Source organism: Pleurodeles waltl, chromosome 3_1 (assembly GCF_031143425.1).
Source record: "Pleurodeles waltl isolate 20211129_DDA chromosome 3_1, aPleWal1.hap1.20221129, whole genome shotgun sequence".
Lineage (NCBI taxonomy): Eukaryota > Metazoa > Chordata > Amphibia > Caudata > Salamandridae > Pleurodeles > Pleurodeles waltl.
In genome coordinates, this window is record NC_090440.1 from 1,964,408,622 (window position 1) to 1,964,430,202 (window position 21,581).

The 21,581-nt window shown below is 42.9% G+C and overlaps 1 protein-coding gene across 2 annotated transcripts in view; it reads left to right on the top strand.

The window, feature by feature from the left end:
* Positions 1-21,581, top strand: part of ITGAE (integrin subunit alpha E) — an 874,109-nt gene that overhangs the window by 192,940 nt on the left and 659,588 nt on the right. For both annotated transcript variants that reach the window (XM_069226334.1, XM_069226335.1), the window contains exons 7-8: positions 2,253-2,348; positions 2,774-2,895. In XM_069226334.1, the coding sequence (XP_069082435.1) occupies positions 2,253-2,348; positions 2,774-2,895 (218 nt within the window). The remainder of the gene's footprint in view (positions 1-2,252; positions 2,349-2,773; positions 2,896-21,581) is intronic.

A 21,581-nucleotide genomic window follows, 5' to 3' on the forward strand; every position in this document is an offset into this window, starting at 1 on the left:
AGAAACTCGAGTAGTCAATAATATGAATACATGTTTGCGGAGCTACTTGTAGGAGTTTAACTGTTAGAGCAGTTTAATCCTGTAACTATCAGTCCAGATACCCATAACTTGTCTCATATGGTTTTGTCAGTTGCCATATGAATTCACATGTGAGTGTCATACTAGAGCTAGACATATGGGGATACTCCTGGGTACGTCAATGCACATATCAAATAGATCAATCTCCATCTCTTCATACTTCCTTAAATCCTTCTGCTGCTGAAATCTGACTTTAGAGTGGAGTTGAACCTAGAGCATGTCCTCTACCTTTTGTCACACCATAATACTGCCATCCCAAAATACATATTGCGACTCTGCAAAGTCGCCAGAACATGTCTTACACTTCTGAAAAGAGACTGTATCAGCCTGTTTGAATGCTCTTTACTGGCCACTGGTTGAAGCCAGGATAAAATTCAAGGGTTTTTTGGACCATTCCCAAAGTACTCCTAAGTAAAGAGTCGTAATAATTATAGAAATTACGTCCATGCTAAATACCAGTGAGAATCCTCTACTCATCGGCTCCCAAAGTGATTCAGCTACCTAAATTCAAGCGAATGAAATAACGGAGCCAGATCTCTCGCAGCCCCCCCCTCCCCCCTTTTACTGGACATCTGAACCAAACTTACATGCGTTTCAGCAGACTCAACTGTTTAGACACACTGTCTCACCAACCTGGTGGTCTATCAGGGGTATGAGCACAGATCATCACCAGGTAAGGAACACACCCACCGTGATCCACGCTTTCACTCTCTTTTGTCTGCTGGTTGCTGTGTTTATAATGAACAAGCACTCTGATGTAATCAAAAGGTTAGGCAGATAACAAAAAACTCCCAAAATTAAATTAAATTAAAAAGACCAAAATAAGAAGCCTTACTCTGGTAGGTGCTCGTCTCCCCGCAGCTCTACCAAATCAAATTGTACACTAATTTTAATATTCTCTTCAAATTTACCTTCAGTGCTCCCATGGAGCACCCACCTTTCACTTTAGCCTTACCCAATATCGCCCTCAAATCCAGTGGTAATTGTCATGCTGTCTAAACAGTGCAGCTAGTGAAAAACGGTGCAAGAATAAATGCGAATCAAGTAACTAGCATTCCGGTGTATATCAGACATGTTTTACTATACAATATCCTTTCAGCATCAATGTATTGGCTTCAGTCATTAGCAGCTTCTGCTTCTTAAATGCAAAGAAGAATCCAGCCACTTTAAAGACTCCTCAAGATGATGAGGAAAATGATAAGAAATACATTTGCTGTTTACATTTCCCCGTCTGTGATTGACGATAGCCAAGACATATTAATAAAATAATATCTATTCTGTACTTATTTACTGACCAAGGCTTTCAGTCAGTTTTCTTCATCCTTTGGGCTCCTTAGTGTAACGTACATGTTGCCTCCGTCCACCACAGCGTATTGCATGGGCACAGGGCAAGCTCACTTCACCAGCTCGTTTACCTGACTGCTAGAGACCGAATTCTTCTCTTGCCTAAAATGGACAGCCACACAATAAGTAGTCTCCTTCTTTGACAGGACCACTCTGCAAAGTGGGCTTTACATAAAAATGTATAGGTATTTTAGCATTTCAGCAATGCTCTCTTTATACAATGCGTGCATTTGTACAAAACTATCAACAAACGAAATAAGAATTGGAAAAGCCAAAGGTCAGTAGTCAATGCCAGATCTATTGGCTTTGCCAATGCTTGTTTTAGATCCTCTGTATTGTCAAGACCAGATTCCCGAAATAAAATCTTTTTGCCCTTTGTAAAGTACCTTTCATTGTTGTCTCGCAGAAATGAGAATAGCCACTTTTTATTTGTTTCATTAGGTTTAACTTTTCAAGGTTTATTTCGATTACTTTATATTGAAAACGGTAATGGTATTTGAAAGATTGCTATAATTCTGGGCAAATGATCATGGGTTGTCGTTAGGAAGGTATAGTTGCATAGCTTAGAACAATGGGGAAATTACAGTGTTTTTTCGTTTTTCAGATTGTAAGCAGAAATCCCTACAGCTGAGGTTTTGTCAGTGTATTGGTTTTGATTATACCTGGTGGTAAAATACATTCATTTTAACAAAACTACATTTTATACATCTTTATAGTGACATCATGAAATACTCTACAAATTAGCACATATTGACTTTAAAAGTAAATTGACTGAATTTAATAATGATCTTTTAAATTGAAAATGAAGGCGTGTGTGTTCACTGTTTCAGCCACATTCTCCAGATTTGGAGCAATAAACCAGATCAATGATGCCTATGGGAACTTCAATAACAACAACAACGTTGGCGGGGATGATGACGATGACGGTAAGTGCTGCCTCCTACTGCGTTTTCCCAAATACTAAATAAAGTTAAGTTATGACATATTTTGGATGGAAGGTGCTGGGATAAAATATCAGTAGCATGATTGAAAAAGACTTTGTTAGGCAGAGGCTAGTTATCAGCGCATGAGTTAAAAGATAGACTCAATAGACAGTGCAGTGCAGTGCTGCAGCAGGTATGAACTGAGTATGGGCCCTGCCATCAATTCTTAGGTATCTGAACATCAGAACCAGACATTAGAGTAACCCTAGAAAACACACAGGCCCACAGCGCTCTATGAAAATAAAGAAGAGGGCTGACTCTGTAGACTCTGTAGCTCTGTATCTGTGGTTAATGTCTGTGTATATATTTAGAAACACAGACACCTAGTAGACGTTGTTAACAATAATTTCCTTTATTTGCTGAAACAGAGTCGAGGACAGAGATTGCCATTGTTCTAGATGGATCAGGCAGCATTGAGGCTGAGGATTTCCAGAGAGCCAAAGATTTCATCTATAACATGATGAAGACATTTTGGGCAAAATGCTTGGAGGTAAAGCAATTTTTGGCAGGATTAATCACTGGGTTCAAAAACACAAGCAACTTTGAAGAATGTATAAAGAGCATTTGGGACAACCTATGGACAGCAGCACTGACATATTATTTGAGACCAAAATACAACTTACAGGGGAGTGTTTTTTCAACATAAATATGATGACCATGGATTTAGATGACTGTGCAAAATGTGTGCTGATACAAAATAAAATAATATTCCATATTTTCTTCCAATTTTTTTAATCTGAATTTAGGTACCTGGCAGGAAAGTTATCAACATGAAATAATGACGTGCCATTGATACTATTAGGGTGAAGGTGCTTCATAACCAGTAATAAAGTAAACACAATTTGTATAAAGATGTTGTGACGCTTTATTAAGTGAGAAGAGTTGTATCGCTGGAAGCAGTAAACTGTGATGTGTTATTGAAGTGAGGGGTAGACTGTTCATATAGTCAGTGTTAAGTATGTGGGAATTATAAGAAAGGAAGAAATGAAGTAGAGTTCACTAGCTAACAGTAAATTGTTGTTTAGAATCTAGAGGCAAAAAAGGTGTGATAGTTAACTGGTGAGGAACAATTACATGGAAGATATGATGCGTTACTATGAGAAGAGGATTTGGTGGCTGGAAATAAAGTTGTGTGATACTTAGTGAGAAGAGATTAGTTTATTGTAGCCATGAACGTGTGATGTGTAACTGTGGGGGGCTTAAATAGCAGAGCTAATTAAATTAAAATAAAAACATTTGTATGGCTAACAAGACTTTGGTTATTGAAGATGGCAGTGTGAATCAGTAAAATAAAATGGACAGTAGGGCCAGTGGAAAAAAGTTGATGTGGGTGGTTTTAGTATGGCTGATAAGAAGGGCGTATGATGTGTAACCAGGTAGCAGGGTTTCAAAGACTCTTAAAACGTGGAAGTGTTCTATGTGGCTGGTGATATGCTACAGCAGTGGTTCCCAACCTGTGGTCCTGGGACCCCTGGGGGTCAGTGAAGCCTCCTCAGGGTGTCCGCTACTGCTTAGAAAATGAACTAATATTAACAAGATTGCGCCCCCAGCTTTCAGTAAAGACTCAGTGGGGGTCCCCGGATTCCAATAAAAATTCAATGAGGGTTCCCAGGTTCCAGTAATGATAAAGTGGGGGTCCACAGAAGCCAAGAGGTTGGGAACAACTGTGCTAGAGTAAAGACAGTGCAAAGGATGTGTGATGTACCAAGGAGCTGAGCTGACATAGGTATCAAAGATGTCTGATTGGAACTTGGAGAGTGATATTTAGAACTATTTGTAACAGGGAAGTAAGGTTTAGTGTAGCTACTAATTTGAAGTTGTGATTTACAACTGGAGAACTACAGATTAATGTACCTGGTAATGCTGAGCAAGGTCATAAGTGACGTGGAGACATTATGAGTATAGCTGACACAATGGTGGTGTGATGGGTTTATGAAGAGGTAAGCTAGGCATAAATAGTAGAAAGATGGTATTGTATAAATGGGGCAATAGGATGTTGTACAGCTAGTAATCAGGATTTGTCGTATATGGCTGGTGTGTGTGTTATATGACTGGAGCTCAGTGTCTAGCTTGGTTTGTAATAAAATGAGGAATATGTATGGGAATTGATAATTATAGCCGCTGTAGGAAAAAGCCTCTTTTTGCATGGTCACTTACAGTTTTGTGACTAATGCTGCTGGGTTTTGAGCTATATTCCTCGTTGCCATATTTAACCTGTCCATAATAGTATTCGGTACAACTGGTACCCAGGGCCTGTACTTAAATGTCACTAGTGCACTGTGCACACATTGTGCAACCAGTAGAGTGACAAATCAAAACATGACTGCATGCCTACCACTGTAACCTGTCTGTGCAGTTTTCAAACTGCAAATTTGATAAGTAAAAACAAAAAACGCTTACAACAGGCCTAAACTCTCCTTTTAACATATTAATAGATCACCCGTAAGTAAGCCTTAATGCCTAGTATGGCAGGGGGCATGGTATTTGATAGGGGAAACAGTCCTTACAAAGCTGTCTTTACCACACAATGTCTTTACCAAGCATGCCTTTACCACACAATGTATTTACCAAGCATGCCTTTACCACATATATGCCTTTACCACCTGTATGCCTTTACCATGCAAGGTAAGTATATTTAAGATACATGTGGGTGTGTGTCTGTGTGTAATTTATGGTTTGGGCTGTGTAAGTTTACAGGGTAGTAAGGATATTTTTAGGCTTTAGGAGTGGGTAACGCCATAGGGTGGTACGAGTAGTTTTATGGTTTAAGAGTGGGTAAGGGTTTAGGGTGGTAATGGTATTTTTAGGGTTTAGGAGTGAGTAGGGGCATAGTGTGATGAATGTTTTTTTTAAATGGTGAGGTGAGGGGTTCCCTCCAATAAAGAAAAACATGTAAATATATAATTCATTAAAGAAAAGTGAGGGGGTTGGGAGGTCTTCCCCAAAAAAAGAAAAAAAGAAAAATTACATATGGGGAGTAAACTTATCTTAACTGTGCCTACCTTGTGTAAAGGCATGCTTAGCAAATGCACTGAATGAACGAATTGGTGGTAAAAGCATGCATGGTGAACTCATACGTTCTAAAGTTATCCAACCATTTAAAAGTAGGGCATGTAAATGTTTAATGTAAACCATGTACTTACAGCGACAAGGCCCCAAAATCCATTTTCACTGTAGCGCAGTAGCTATTTGATGGAAAATCATTGGGCTATAATGTTAAAATTAAATAATCTTATCTCCGCTTTGAAAACAGTTTCAAAATTCATTCTTCGACTGTATTGACTATTTATTACAAACCTAAATCATTGGTAAAGTAAGATTTGTACTAAATGTGTTACAAAAGGTACTTTAAAAAAATCATATTTTGCCAGTCTCTAGAAGCCCATTTGCCTGTGTTTCCCTCTGTGACCCAAGAGCTGAATAGCTCATTGATGAGGAGTGATCTTGCTCACAGAGATGAGACAAAGGTCGTGAGCATTGGGAGGTGTTCTATTGCTCTGACAAGAGGTTCATCTCAGCTGTGCCCAGTAACTTCATTATCTTCAATGAGAACTACTCTTTCACAGGCAAATATAGCTAACACCTGGATCTTTGCCCTTGTTTTTACCTCTAGCTAGTAAGACACTAGGCTCAGCACTAAAGGGGCTGCCCCTGAACCAGTTTTGAGTGACCAAAGAGGAGGGGTTTCTCTTTTCCCTGGCCACACCTGTATGGTGGGCAAATGAGCTCTGCACAGGGGGAAAAAGGTCCTGTCATCTTGGTTTTAGGTAGAGAGGGGTACTGTGAGATTATTTGCAGTAGGGCGCACAAGAACTGTTGCAAAAGTGGGTAAGGTTAACCCAGGAAACGTTTTTCTGTTTGTTAGGGATGGGCCAGGAATCATCTTCATCCACAGGCTGGTGTCAGGCATAAGTGTAGCACCCCTGGGCACCCTCTTCAGAACACTACTGAACCTGTCAAAGGCCAAAGAAAGACTGCACTCGCTGTTGAGATTTGTGAGGTGAGCCCTAAGGGCTGAACCTGCTCCCACTTGTAACCAGGACGAAGAAGTGGACTTCAAGGGTCAGTTGGCTGACTGCAGGTTAATGTACAGGGACACAAAAGCTGCAAGGAGCTCACTTCCCTGGAAGATCTCAGTTGATTAGTTTCAGATGGACCTTTCCTTGACTGTATTTTTTGGCTTCTGTTGGAGTGCATCCTGATCCCCCATGTTCTTTTCCTGAGGTCCTGGAACCCTTGGCTGGTGCTAGAGTGTACTCCTCCAGGCCATACCTAAAAACCTGGGATTTTGAAACTTTTTGTCAAATGTCTGCCTGGAAAACCATTGTGGGGCTGTGGCCAACCTGCCAGCTGATTCGATGCGGGTGCATTGCTGGTGGGCCCTACTTTGCCACAGCTCCTGCCATGTTCTTCTCCGCAGCATCAAATCTGATTCAATAGGTCCAATGCCGATGGGCTTCTGATGATGTCAAACCCTCTTCGGCTACAGCCTGCAGCCTTACTTTACTAAGGAAATACAACTTCCAAACAAGAGTTAAAGTCCGAAGGTAGAAATCTTCATTGGGTCCGATGCAGAGCAGCATCTGATTGATGGCTTCCTGGGCGCAAACTCTAGATTTTGCCCACTTTGAGCTGTTGCTACCTTCATTCTTGGCTTCACGAGACCTTGTCCTTTGTCACATCATCACCAACTAACCCATCTTCAGATCCAGCCTATTGCCTCACTCTGCTGAGGATTCTATCTTCCTGTAGATTTTCTAACTGTGAATGTAACTTTTCATCCGAGACCAAACCAACCTGTGTATTTGATTCACACTCCATTGCAGTCAGACGTAAACCCTACCATTGTCCTGGCATAGAGCGACCAGTTACCTGTGGTTTGTACTCTTCACTTATTGACACTATTTTTATGTAAACTTTTCACAAATCTTATCTTTGAGTCCCTTTATTAGATTTTGTCCTTTTGGTGTCATTTTGTTCATTAGAATATTCTTTATTTATATAAATTGTAGTGGGATTTTTGTATTGTGTTGACGTTTCAAATTTCTAACTGTTTTGGTACTTCTAAATGCTTCGCACAATTTTTTACCTTAAGCCTTTCTGCTTTGTGCCATAGCAACCAGGGATGAGCCGAGGTTTAAGTTACCAAAACCATTATAGGGCCTAAGAAGAATAGTTTAATTATTACTTGATGTGGACTACTATCCACCCAAAATAATAATGCACTTTCTCACAGCTGTTTACAAAGTCTTGTTTTTGAAGTATTGTTTATTAAGACAAATATTTAGTGCATTTGGTGACCAGATATGAAACGGCACTCCAGCCGAAGGGAGTAACATAGTTGGTAATAAGGAAGTAAATTGTGTAATTTGAGTCATGCTAGCGTAGCTAGTATTAAAGAGGTGTGATTTTTAACTATGCCAGAATTTATGTGGCAATTAAGAGTTATATTGTATAATGAGAGGGTGACGTGTAACTAGGAAGTCACATTTTGTACAGTTCTCAAAAAGGTATGTTGTGTAATTGGGGAGTACAGTTTAGTATAACTGGGGATGAGGAGGTATAATATGCTTCTGGAACGTATGATTTTGTATAACTGTAGCAAATCATGTGTAACTACGGTATAAGGTGTTAGTAAGGCAAATTGTTGGAGCTGAGGGGAGATATGTAATTGTGCTAATGGCGTTGAGTATAGTTTATAATCATGATCCGTTGCTAGGGAGGGACTTTGAGTATAGCTGGCACAAATGAGCAGTGATGTGTTACTGGGAAACAGAGGTTAGAATAGCTGGTAGTAAAGTGATTTAGCTGGAACAGAGACGTTATGCTAATACAAAGAAAATGTTTAACTGAGAAGTAGAGCTTAATAGAGCTCACAAATAGTGGCTAAGGATGAAGTGTTGCAAGTGTTTAACTGAAGGAGCAGATATTTATAACATTTAGAGAGATTAGATATGTGAATAAAACTGCATGGTATGTCATATCAGAGTACAATACAATGTGATGTGCAGATTCCGAGGAGATAGTATACTGTGCAACAGTGATCGTATGCTTTAGTATTATTCGTAATCAAGGTTTGTGATATGTAATTGGGGAGCAGAGTTTAGGTTCGCAGGTAGTAAAGAAATATGCTACGGGACTACATGAAATTGGAATAATCTAGAATTTGGTTTTACAGCTATCACATTTCAATTGGGTGCATGTCTAATTAAGGCCCATATTTATACTTTTTGACGCTAAACTGCGCTAACGCAGTTTAGCGTCAAAAAGTTTTGCGCCGGCTAACGCCATTCTGAAGCGCCATGCGGGCGCCGTATTTATTGAATGGCGTTAGCCGGCGCAAGCAGACCGGCGCTGCCTGGTGTGCGCGAGAAAAACCACGTACACCAGGCAGCGCCGGCGTAGGGGGAAAATGGCGCATGGGCGTCTTAAAATGGGGCAAGTCAGGTTACGTCGAAAAAATCGTCGTAACCCGACTTGCGCCATTTATTTTCGACGCCCATCCCCCATCAACATGACTCCTATCATTGTAAAGATAGGAGTCATGCCCCCTTGCCCAATGGCCATGCCCAGGGGACTTCTGTCCCCTGGGCATGGTCATTGGGCATAGTGGCATGTAGGGGGGCACAAATCAGGCCCCCCTATGCCAAAAAAAAATATAAAAAAAAAATAAAAAAATACTTACCTGAATGTCCCTGGGGTGGGTCCCTCCAGCCTTGGGTGTCCTCCTGGGGTGGGCAAGGGTGGCAGGGGGGGTCCCTGGGGGCAGGGGAGGGCACTCTGGGCTCATTTTGAGCCCACTTGTCCCTTAACGCCATGCCTGACCCAGGCGTTAAAAAGCGGCGCAAATGCGCCGTTTTTAGCCACGCCCACTCCCGGGCGTCTCTTTTGCCCGGGAGTATAAATACCACGTAAAGGCCTGGGAGTCATTTTTTAGACGGGAACGCCTCCCTTGCATATCATTAACGCAAGGAAGGGGTTCACGCTAAAAAATTACGCACATTCCGGGAACTTTGGCGCTATTCGCCTCTAACGCCATAGTATAAATATGGCGTTAGTTGGCGTTAGTTTAGCGTCGAATTTGCGTCGAAAAAAACGACGCAAATTCGGCGCAAACGGAGTATAAATACGGCCCTAAGTATCATGCATCAAGGACTAGCAACGTAACAACTTTGTATACGCTTTCATGTTCAGAATAAATGTTAGGCCAGCTTACAAAGGGTTAGAGCAATGGTTCCCAACCTGTGGTACAGGGACCCCAGAGGGTCTGCAAAGCCTCCTCAGAGGGTCTGCGACTGCTTAGAAAATTAAATAATATTAACTGATTAGGTCCCCAGTTTCAGTAATAACTCAGTAAGGGGTCCGTGGATTCCAATGATGATTCAGTGGGGGTCTCTGGGTTCCAGTAATAATAAAGTGGGGGTCCGCAGATGTCAAAAGGTTGGGAACTGCTGGGTTAGAACGGTATTACAAGTTAATGTATAGCACCATTACTGCAGTGCAATAAAACCACTATAAACAAACTGTCACATGTAATGGTTCAGTATAAAGTGTGGTTTTCCTTAAATATGAGCTGATCTAGCTGTTTCTATTTTAAAGTGGAAGGACAATGTGTGAAGGCTTACATTACAAACATGTTCCTTATCCTGGGCTTTCAGCTTAGCTTTGGATGTAATGATCGTTAACTTTCTGAGGTGCTAATAATTACTAATGTAAATCCATTGAAAATGTTAAATCTCACACTATGACTATATTATCTACAGGTGATTCTGTTTATAGGAGGTACTGCAAAGTAGACCAAAGTCCAATGTAATCCAACTCTAGCTCAGTCCCTAAATGCGTCCGTCCTAGCAATGTACTGAGATGGAGCAACATGTGCGATATACTGCGTTAATGCAACACTTTCAAGCCTTTTGTGGCATTTTTATATGCGGTTTTCTGTTGTCTATTAATTTAGGCTTAAAGAAAACTTCAAGACTATGACAACCAGCATATTCACTACCACAGTATTGTGAACATAAGTATAGATCGCTCCATATCTATGTACCTGGACAATGAGTATATCTGTGGAGTTAAGAATAGTAAATCAATACTCATTTTATATACTTACCTTCAAGATATTCTGGTAGTCCACATTCTGGATGATATTTTGGGAGGATGACATTTTGTCAAAGCGAATTGTGACTATCTGTCTCTGATTACAGCACGGGCCTCCTCTTTAAGTACCTGGAGTTGCATGCATAGGTAATACTGTTTTGATTCAATGGTCAAATGTTAGCTCTTCCTTGTATTACTTAAAATCATCTATAATACCTTAACGTTTTGATCACTTGACACCACATAGCAGTGGTAAAAGTTTTTATTCATTCCTGAATTTATTCTAGGAACACCATTCCACTTGCTGCTCACGCAAAAACAATAAAATCCCTTCAGCTAGTTCAAAATGCAGCCATGCAGCTAGTATGCAATATGTCTAGGTGACAACATATAACTGAATTTGAAACAATTACATTGGTTCCACGTAGGCCAAAGAATCATTTTTAAAGCCATGATGATTGTACATCCTACCTTGTACCAACAACTCTATAAATCTATGGCTGCCGAATTCAAAGGGCATGACGTCATCCATAATTTAAGATCCAATGTCTTGTTCCTTTTAAGCATACCAAGAACAAAAACAGTTTCATTCAGTGGCAATTATTTTGCAGTCACCACAGCATGCTCGTGGAAGTCTATACCTTTGTCCACACCTGCTGAATCGTCTCTGTTACAGTTTAGACAGCAGCTAACGTTTCTCTTGCCCAAGCAACTCTGTGGGGTTGCCAATATCCTGTGACCATATGTGTGTGCTATTAGCGCCAGGAAACTGCGCTGTATGCTTGATTTGGGCCCACAATTGTGTTTTTTTTAGATTCATGGAGGTTGTTTCTATATAAATTATGCGCACAGATCACAGAACCTCTTATAATTATCTGAAAACTGCGGGTCTTTCATTGCACAACCCTCCAAGATGACCCACTGGCAGGTCGTTGGGGCAGTAGATTTCACTTATGACTGTTCTGAAGGTACAGAGGTCTTTGGAGTTATTTCTGTTTTTAGTACGTTATCAGGTCTCTCATGATACCCTACATTGTCCTCTGGCTTTGATAGATTCAATTTTGTCATTGTGTCCAGCCACAAGACATGCATCTCTCTCACCTGTGCTGTACGCTATATAGTTTTGCTCCTACAGGTGAACATTATTTTCCTGGGCTATACATGTCAGTGCTATTCTTCTGAACATTCCCAGTTTCATATTTAATGCAAGTGCCTAAAGACAGCGTTAGGTGTTTGCAAACCTCGTGTAAACTTGAAATATAATACATCATGATTCTAAGAATGCTAAAAACATCCAGGCTAATTGGACCTGCCATGGACATGTTTCACTGCCATTTATATGTTGAGGTAGCCCACGAGAAAGCATACGTTCAGGGCTTGATTCACAAACGTAAACTTACAATTTTGTGAAAAGATTACAGTAAGATTACGATAAGATATTTTACTAGAAGTATTTTTTCAACTGTGGAGTCTCAGCACAAAAAAAAAGATAGGACCATTCTTTCTGTTTATGTGTGGAGAACCGGCAGTCGCAAAAATAGTACTTGTAAAATACCTTTGCGAATAGCAAACAATTGTAAACTTCCACAAAAGGTTAAGTTTACATTTGGGAATCAGGCCCAGAGTGGTAAGTGAGCTGGTTCCCTTCAGCCGCCAACTTTGGCTAACTTTGTTGGCAAGGTCAGGTTCATTTTAGAGCAGCCCAGAACACAGGACAGTTATTTGGTAATCGCAGGGTCAGTTATACTGAATGACGGCATTTTATCTGTGCTTGCTAGTTTACTGATTGAGCAGCAATTGTGTGCAAATAGCTAGGGGGAGGCCCTTGCATATAACTTTGCAGATTATTGAAAAATTTTTAGTTGATCTTTACAATACAGTACATTCTTTAAATATTTAATAATCATTTTTAAAAAAAGTACCTTTTCCCCATCGCCGCCTCCTCCTGCTGTGGTGCTCCTCTGGCCTTCTTGACACCAGCACAGGCTCCCCATCAATCCTGGTGCTGCTTTCATGCTAAAGCTAGCATGACAGCAGCAGGAATGGTCTGAGCAGCTCGGACTGCCGCTCAGACACACCCTGGGGCTTGTGCAGTTTTTCCAGTCTGGCTGTTAAACCTAAGTGTGCATGTGTGTCTGGCTGGCCTGAGACTTGGTGCACTCTTCTCTACTCTCCCTCTCACCTCCCGTGGCTCAGCCCTGCCCCACCCTGAACACAAAGCTGGCTGAGCCAGGAGATGAAAGATAAAACAATATAATTTTATCTTTCATCTCCTGACTCAGTCAGGGGGGTGACGCTCCTTCGCCATTATGAAGGAGCCACCCCTGGGGTGGAAAATCGAACCAGTCTTCCTTGTTCTCAACCTGGTGACCTTCAGTACAGTGCAGTTTGTTAAGGACGGCTGGTTATCTTAACAAATCATCACTCTAATAACAGCTTATTTTCCTACATTTACAATTACTATTTCAAACTTAAAACTACAAATGATGCCACCTCAGCTTCAAGGTCCTTGACACAATTAGCAAAATGTTATATAAACATACTGAAAATACTTTATGTTTAGCCAATGATTGCTCTGTTTGTTCTCTTCTCCACCGGCAACCTTACATACTAGGGATCTATTGAAAAGTGGGCTACTTATAGTCTACCTTAGTTAGCATCACAACAATGAACCATTTACATTTCTCAGTAACAGCAGTACTCAATACAGAATTCCTACTTATATTGCCCCTTAACTGCAGCTGTAATCCTTTCATTTTAACTATTTAACATAGTATGAATAACATTTATATTTATACAGGCAGTCAAGCTCATGCTTTGCAGTTCTTTAACAGATTTATTCATTTTCGCCAGGGCAGTTTTTAGCATGTGTGTTTTAGAGGCAAGAGAACAAAGTACTTCACAGCACACATTATTGCTGAGAACCACACCAGCTGTTGTACCCGGCCACCCCTTTCTGCAGGGCCCACTGGATTTTTACATTTCTTTGCTGAACCTATTTTTGTTGGCTTTTAGGACTCTATATACTTTACTCTTACTAACTAGTGGTAAAGTACTTGTGCTTTCCCACCTAAACATGGTAAAATTGAGGTACAGGGACGTGATCAAGATGGCAGATGGGTAGGAGCGCTCTCCTGAAGCTCCACTCGCTTGCCCTACAACACACCATCCCATCCTTGCCACCAGCCCTGGTTAAAGTAGCAGACATGACCACAGTGTCTGGGAGACTGGGGGAGACTTTGGAGAAGAGCCTTGTGCACGCTGAAGGTGCCAGGACCACAGAGATGCTGACAACAGGTCCTGGCATATGGAGACAAAGTGGCAGCCACCATGCCGAATACGGCCAATGGCAGCACCGGGCACCAGCTAACAGTGGGCCCTGGGGGCCCGCAACAGCACTTACAGCCTCGCCTATACATGGGCCTGTGTCGCAAGAGGAGGCAACCAAAAGACTTGGCGGATTTGGGACAGAGGCAAACCACGGGAGGACAGGGCAGCTGGTGTGGATTCCAGCCTGATCTCTCAACAGTGGAGGCATGGGCGCTCCTGGTGGTGACACATATAGTAAGGAGAGGGGAGCCCCTTGCAGATGACATTTCCTAACACTGACTAGGTCCCCCCACCACAACCCTAGGCATGGTCAGTCATTGATTGAAATAAGACAGAGCCTACCATGGAGCATCTTTGGGTAGTGACCTGAACCTTGTGACAGACTGCACTAAAGGCAAACTTGCAGGGCTGTGGGACATTGAGGGGGGCCTTTTGAGACACAGATGGCCATTCTGAAATGGAGGCAGATGAGTGCCTTCTCCACTCCGCTTGATTGCTGCAGAAACAACCAGGACCCCACAGCAGACCTCTCCCCGGGTTGGGACCCAGTGCCGCAGCTCACCTGGCACTTCGGGGACACAGCGGATAGGCTGTGCCACCCTCTGTGAACCACACTGTCACAGTGGCCCTCATACATATGGATTGGTTGATATTGGTTGATCAGCGGCTGGTAAGGGTGAGCGATGCCTAGGACTATTTTGATTGCATACATATAGATTTTTCAGGAAACAGAAGAGACCACTTTTCGCAACCTAGCATGGCTTCTCAGAAATCCAAAAATGACAACACCCTTAAAGACATGGGGCCTGATTACAACTTTGGAGGAGGTGTTAATCCATCCAAAAAGTGACGGTAAAGTGACGGATATACCACCAGCCGTATTATGAGTCCATTATATCCTATGGAACTCGTAATACGGCTGGTGGTATATCCATCACATTTGGGACGGATTAACACCTCCTCCAAAGATGTAATCAGGCCCATGGTGTCGAAAGCCTCTTTAAAAGCCAAACTACACTAAAGAGGCCAATGTAAACAAGTCTGGTGACAGCAGCCTCTCCGTTTCTCTCCAGGATTCAAATGAATCAGATGCACCACTGACTAGGTCCTTCATAGTTAGCCTCTTCGGGCACCTGAGAGACAACATCAATTTGCTGAAACAGGAGATGAAGTTGGACCTAAGTCTAATTGAAAATATGTGGGGCAGGGGGGTGTCCTTTCTGGAAGACTCTGGGGATGTTGGAGAGGAGGAACTAGACAGCATCTGCCCTGAAGTGCTGGTCCTAAAGGTGCAAAACCTGGACCTGCAGATGCACCTAGAGGATCTGGAAAATAGGTTATGCCATTCAAATATTCACATCAGATGTGTGCCGCAAGAAGCAGAAGGAATAAATATCAAAGGCTATGTGGTGCGCCTGTTAATTAAGTTATAAGTACCTAGTAAAGTGCAATACATGTGCCTAGTGACTGTAAATTAAATGCTACTTGTGGGCCTGCAGCACTGATTGTGACACCCACTTAAGTAGCTCTTTAACCATGTCTCAGACCTACTATTGCAGAGCCTGTGTGTGCAGTTTTATGCTGCTATGTCGACCTGGCAAAATAAATATTTTAACAGCCCTAATTTTCCTTTTTTATATATATATGTCACCCCAAAGGTAGGCCGTAGACAACCCAGAGGGCAGGGTACAATGTATTTAAAATGTAGGGCATGTACTTTTAAGTTTTACATGTCCCGGTAGTGAAAAACGCCCAAATTCATTTTTGACTAGAGCAAGGCCTATCCCTCCCATAGGATACATTTGGGATTACCTTATGACATCTTATAAGTGTAATTATCTATCTGGAAGAAATAGGTTTGTCAAGTTTGGTGTCTCTGGGCTCACAATTTAAAATCCCAACTGATGGAGAAGTTGGATTTTAAATTACATTTCTGAAAATGCCACTTCCGGAAAGTTCTTACTTTGGCCAATTGGTGCCTACTGCCTGTCACTGAATACACGTCTGGGGTGGGTGACAGCTGGGCTTGTGCATTCTCTTTAGACAGGCAGACACAAAGGGAGCTTAGGTGTGACTGATGAGCAATCCCCAGCCAGTTGTCCATCCTGGGCAGGATGAGAGGGAGGAGCTGACACACCTGAATAGGTGGTGTCCTGTTCCCACAGAAAGGGCTGCATACTCCTGTAGTGAGATTAGAGCCAGGGCTGGAAGGGCAGACCTCTGTGCACTTCAAAGGCCTGTCTTTGAAGTCTCCCCCTTCAAAGTCACAAGTGGGTATATGTATTGGACCTCTGGCACAAACAACTTAGCCTCTCATTGTTGTGCTGTATAATGGCCCCTAAGTTGACCTTCCCTCTCCGAATACCTTACATCAGGAAAATAATTCCCTTGCTGGTACTATACTTCTGAATCCATGGCACGATGGCAGACTTTGGCATCACCCCCTTGCTGGTAGGACTGTGGTGCACTTGGCACACAGACATGCCTCATGTGGTGCTCTATAAAGCTTAAGCTTTACTGGTGTGCACTTCTGCACCCTTCCCCAATTCCCAAGCTATACCCCCTTAAGTCTCCCCAATAAGCTAGTCTACCCATTAAAATCATCCGGGTACAAGGCTATCTCTTTGGCTTTGTGTGCAGCAATACAGGGTATAACAGCACAATGGGGCACGGATAAGGTTCCAGAGCATATGAATTGGCTATATCAGCTGTGGTACCTTCTGGGCATTGAAAAGATAACCAAAGCTTTGGGATATTCAGCATATATTTGACAAGGTAAAGGGGCCATGTATAGATATCCTCTCTCAGCAGTTTAAAGAACTCACGTGCCCAACATATCTTCTTATACTGAGACGAACTGCCCCTGACAATTCTCATGCGGCTCCTCTGAGAACCCAATCAGTTTTAGTTCTGTTACTGCCTGTCTGAAGGGAGGACAATGATGATGACTGTGTGCTAGAGATATTGGAACTAGACAGAAACTCCTGAGTTTTGGTCTCCCTTTCCTTTCTCTTACCTCTCCCTCCCTCCTCCAGACTCCCCCATTTTTCCTTCCCCTATAAAACTTTATTGCCTATAATTTCTCTCCCCACAGGCCTACGGTTCTAGGTAAGTGTATGTGTATAGGAAATCTAGAGGAGGCAAAAACATTTTATTTGACCTGGCAACCTTGGTGTGGTTTTCCTCCTAATGTTTTGCCTTCAGACCTCAGGATTTGTTTATATTGGTCTTTGGACTCTGTGCACTTTACCATTGCTAATCAGTGTGCAAAGTGCCGGTGCTCTCGCCTTAAAACATGGTAAGACTGGCTTATATCCAAGTGGTGCATTTAATTTACTTGTAAATCCCTAGTAAAGTGGCAGTACCTGTGACCAGGGCCTGTCAACTAATGCTACCAGCGGGCCTGCAGCACTGATTGTGCCACCCACTTAAGTAGCGATTTAAACTGCCAGGTTGACCTGGCAAAATTGAGCCTTTGCCATGTCCAACCCCTTCTTTTTAATACACATAAGTCACCACTAGGGTCGCTCTGAACACCCCAGAGGGGAGGGTACAATGTATTCAAAAAGTTGGATATGTATTTTTAAGTTTTACATTTCCTGGTACTTAAAAATTCCTAAAGTCATTTTTCACTAATGCAAGTCCTACCTCTCCCATAGGATATTACATTTTTAAGTGTAATTTCCAAATGGGAACAGGTAACCAGTTCATGTTTGGTGTCTTTGGAATTGCAATGAAAATACCTACCTTATGGTGAAGTCGGATTTTGAATTATAGTTTTAAAAATGCCACTTTTAGAAAGTTGGCATTTTCCTGCCTTATTTTATACCAAAACAAGGATGAAATGGGTACTTGACAAAAAGATCTCAAACCCGTCACCCCAGGGGATAGAAAGACTTATCTGGGGAGATAACCCCAGGGGAAATCAGGGATCCACACTCCCAATTTTAACCACTATCTCTAAAAAGCATCCTTAACCCCAGAAGTAGCACAAGCTGTTAACACTCTTAACACTAGATTTTATGGTTATTCCTTACCAGGAAAGATTTATGTTTTTAGTGACCCTCACTCTAGTAGTGGCAAGCTTCATCATCGGGTTTGTCCAGCCCCTACAAGCCAGGGTGGGTTCAACCGACTTGCAGGAGCACTTATGTAGAACCTACCAGGAGTCTAAAGTTTAAAAATATCTTACTGGTCACAAAGGTGTCCCTTTATTATCTGTGTCAGTATGTGTGATTAAAAACAACAAAAATATATGGGGTACTCTAGGGTTTATGGTTCTATGACCCTCAACTGTTGTGTAGACATGTTTCAGCTCTTCGGAGGCCTTAAAGGTCCCAGGCTTTCTTCAGTATAAAAATCTAAAATGTGGCCCGTGCATTGTCAGGAATAAAACCATGCGCAGTCCAGGTCCCGCCCGAAACTCCATCCCCTCTTGCTCCAAAGGTGGTCATCAGCGTCGTCTGCCCTGTGGCAAAGCTCATAGAGCTGCAGGTTCAGGATATTGGTAGACAATATGCACTTATCAGTGCTATTCCATTAAGGGACTACAATTCCCATGTTTTTAAAGGCAGCAGCCATCTTGGGGTGTGGCAGGCCTATAAAGCCCAGCCACACCCAAGCACATTGCTCACTATTCTGAAGACTTCAATGCAGCCAGACCTCCTGGGGCTTTCTCTGAAGAAGAACAGAGTTCCTGAATGGCAGAGTGGCATCCAACCGAAGTATCCTTGTTTCCATAGTGCTTTTAAAAACGAGTAGGTCGTACTCGTAGCGGTAAGGTTTTGATGAGCCCAATCTAGAAGGGAGTTGTTACTTCCAAAGGTAAAGTGCCCATTTAGCATAACGAGCAAAGCGTTTCAGGCCACACTAGTAAAGCGCCCCGGGCACGACATTTAAATCGCTTCAGTTCATAGGAGTAAAGCGCACTTGGCATGGTATTCAAAGCGCTTCAGTTCACAGGAAGTAAAGCGCCCTTCGCACAGTAATCAAAGCACTTCAGTTCACAGGAGTAAAGCGTACTTAGCATGGTATTCAAAGCTCTTCAGTTCACAGGAGTAAAGCGCACTTGGCGCGACATTCAAAGCGCTTCAGTTCACAGGAAGTAAAGCGCCCTTCGCACAGCAATCAAAGCGCTTCAGTTCATAGGAGTAAAGCGCACTTGGCATAGGATTCAAAGCACTTCAGTTCACAGGATTAAAGTGCACTTGGCACAACATTCAAAGCGCTTCAGTTCACAGGAGTAAAGCCCCCTTGGCACAGCATTCAAAATGCTTCAGTTCACAGGAGTAAAGCGCCCTTGGCACAACAATCAAGGCTCTTCAGTTCACAGGAGTAAGGTGCCCTTGGCACAGCATTCAAATCACTTCAGTTCACAGGAGTATAGCGCCCTTGGCACAGCATTCAAAGTGCTTCAGTTCACAGGAGTAAAGCGCCGTTGGTCCAACAATCAAGGCACTTCAGTTTATATGAATAAAACTTTCGGGCCTAGGTGGCAAATGTGAAGACATTTCAAAGATAAACAAATCATAGTTTCATTGTTTTTGGAAGCATAATATGTGAGATACATATTTAATTTTTTAATGATATGCGAGATACATATTTAAGTCTTTGCGAATTTCTAGGCTGAGACTGAGGGGGTCATTCCTACCCCGGCGGGCGGCAGGCACCGCCCGCCAGGCGGTGACCGCCAAAAGACCGTTCCGCGGTCAAATGACCGCGGCAGTCATTTTGACTTTCCCGCTGGGCTGGCGGGCGACCGCCAAAAGGCCGCCCGCCCGCTCAGCGGGAAAGCACCAGCAACGATGAAGCCGGCTCCGAATGGAGCCGGCGGAGTTGCTGGTGTGCGACGGGTGCAGTTGCACCCGTCGCGATTTTCAGTGTCTGCTTTGCAGACACTGAAAATCTTAATGGGGCCCCCAGGGGCCCCACGACACCCATTCCCGCCATCCTGTTTCTGGTGGTGAAAACCGCCAGAAACAGGATGGCGGGAAGAGGGTCGGAATCCCCATGGCGGCGCTGCTTGCAGCGCCGCCGTGGAGGATTCCCTGGGGCAGGGGAAAACCGTCGGGAAACCGCCGGTTTCCCTTTTCTGACCGCAGCTTTACCGCCGCGGTCAGAATTGCCCCTGAAGCACCACCAGCCTGTTGGCGGTGCTTCCTCCGTCCCCGGCCCTGGCGGTCCATGACCGCCAAGGTCGGAATGACCCCCTAAATGTTTCATGTTTATGAATGCAAAGTAGTTGCATGATTGATGTTCAGAGTATGTCCATGGTCCAAGCTCTTGCCTTCTCAAGGTTCAGAGGTCTCAGTTCGTTCTTGTTCCATGATTCAGAGAAGGGCCACGCCCAGTTTTGTCTAAGGCTCATGAGATTCTGAAGTATCATGATTTTACTAATTGTTCTTGTTTGTGATTCAGAGAAGGGCCACTCCCAGTTTTTTCTAAGGCTCATGACATTCTGAAGTATCATGATTTCACAAATTGTTCTTGTTCTATGATTCAGAGAAGGGCCACGCACAGTTTTGTCTAAGTCTCATGACATCCTGAAATATCATGATTCTACCAACTGTTCTTGTTCCCTGATTTACAGAAGGGCCACTCCCTATCCATAAGGGTCCCAACACTTGCATACACGGAGACGCCTTTGTATATTCCATAAGGGTCTCAACACTTGCATCCATGGAGACACCTTAGTCTATTCCATAAGGGTCTCAACAATTGCATTCACGGAGACGCCTTTGTCTATTCCATAAGGGTATCAACTATTGCTTCCACGGAGACGCCTTTGTATATTCCATAAGGGACTCAACACTTGCATCCATGGAGATGCCTTTGTCTATTCCATAAGGGTCTCAACACTTGCATTCACAGAGACGCCTTTGTTTATTCCATAAGGGTCTCAACTCTTGCACCCACAGAGACGCCTTTGTCTATTCCATAAGGGTCTCAAATCTTGCATCCACAGAGACGCCTTTGTCTATTCCATAAGAGTCTCAACTCTTACACCCACGGAGATGCCTTTGTCTATTCCATAAGAGTCTCAACTCTTGCATCCACGGAGACGCCTTTGTCTATTCCATAAGGGTCTCAACTCTTGCATCCACGGAGACGCCTTTGTCTATTCCATAACGGTCTAAACTCTTACACCCATGGAGACGCCTTCGTTTATTGCATAAGGGTCTCAACTCTTGCATCCACGGAGATGCCTTTGTTTATTCCATAAGGGTCTCAACACTTGCATCCACAGAGACGCCTTTATTTATTCCATAAGGGTCTCAACACTTGCATCCACGGAAACGCCTTTGTCTATTCCATAAGGGTCTCAACACTTGCATTCACCGAGACGCCTTTGTCTAAGTGAATAATTGCATGTTAATGCTGTTATGAACAAGTATATACATACATGCTTAACCATTTTTCCTTTTCAGGTCTCTCTCCCTGCTGTTCCCTACCTTAATTCTCTTCCCCTGACTGGCTTCACCATAACTCTGTGCTATAATAGCTTCCTGAGTTGGTGACATCGGAAGGTGGGTCTTTTGTTCGGCGGCAGATCCCGAGGAAAGGACACTGTGACAGGCATGTGTTGAAAACACCTCAATAATGTAAAATGGTTCATGCGTTATGTATTAAATGCATGCAGAAAGGGAATTCTAATTTGTCTGAAAACAATTGAAGCACAGTTGTGGTCCCTAGAAAGAAGAAATAGAAAGAAACACCAAAGTATATACACTGTGGCTACTGCCAGAATAA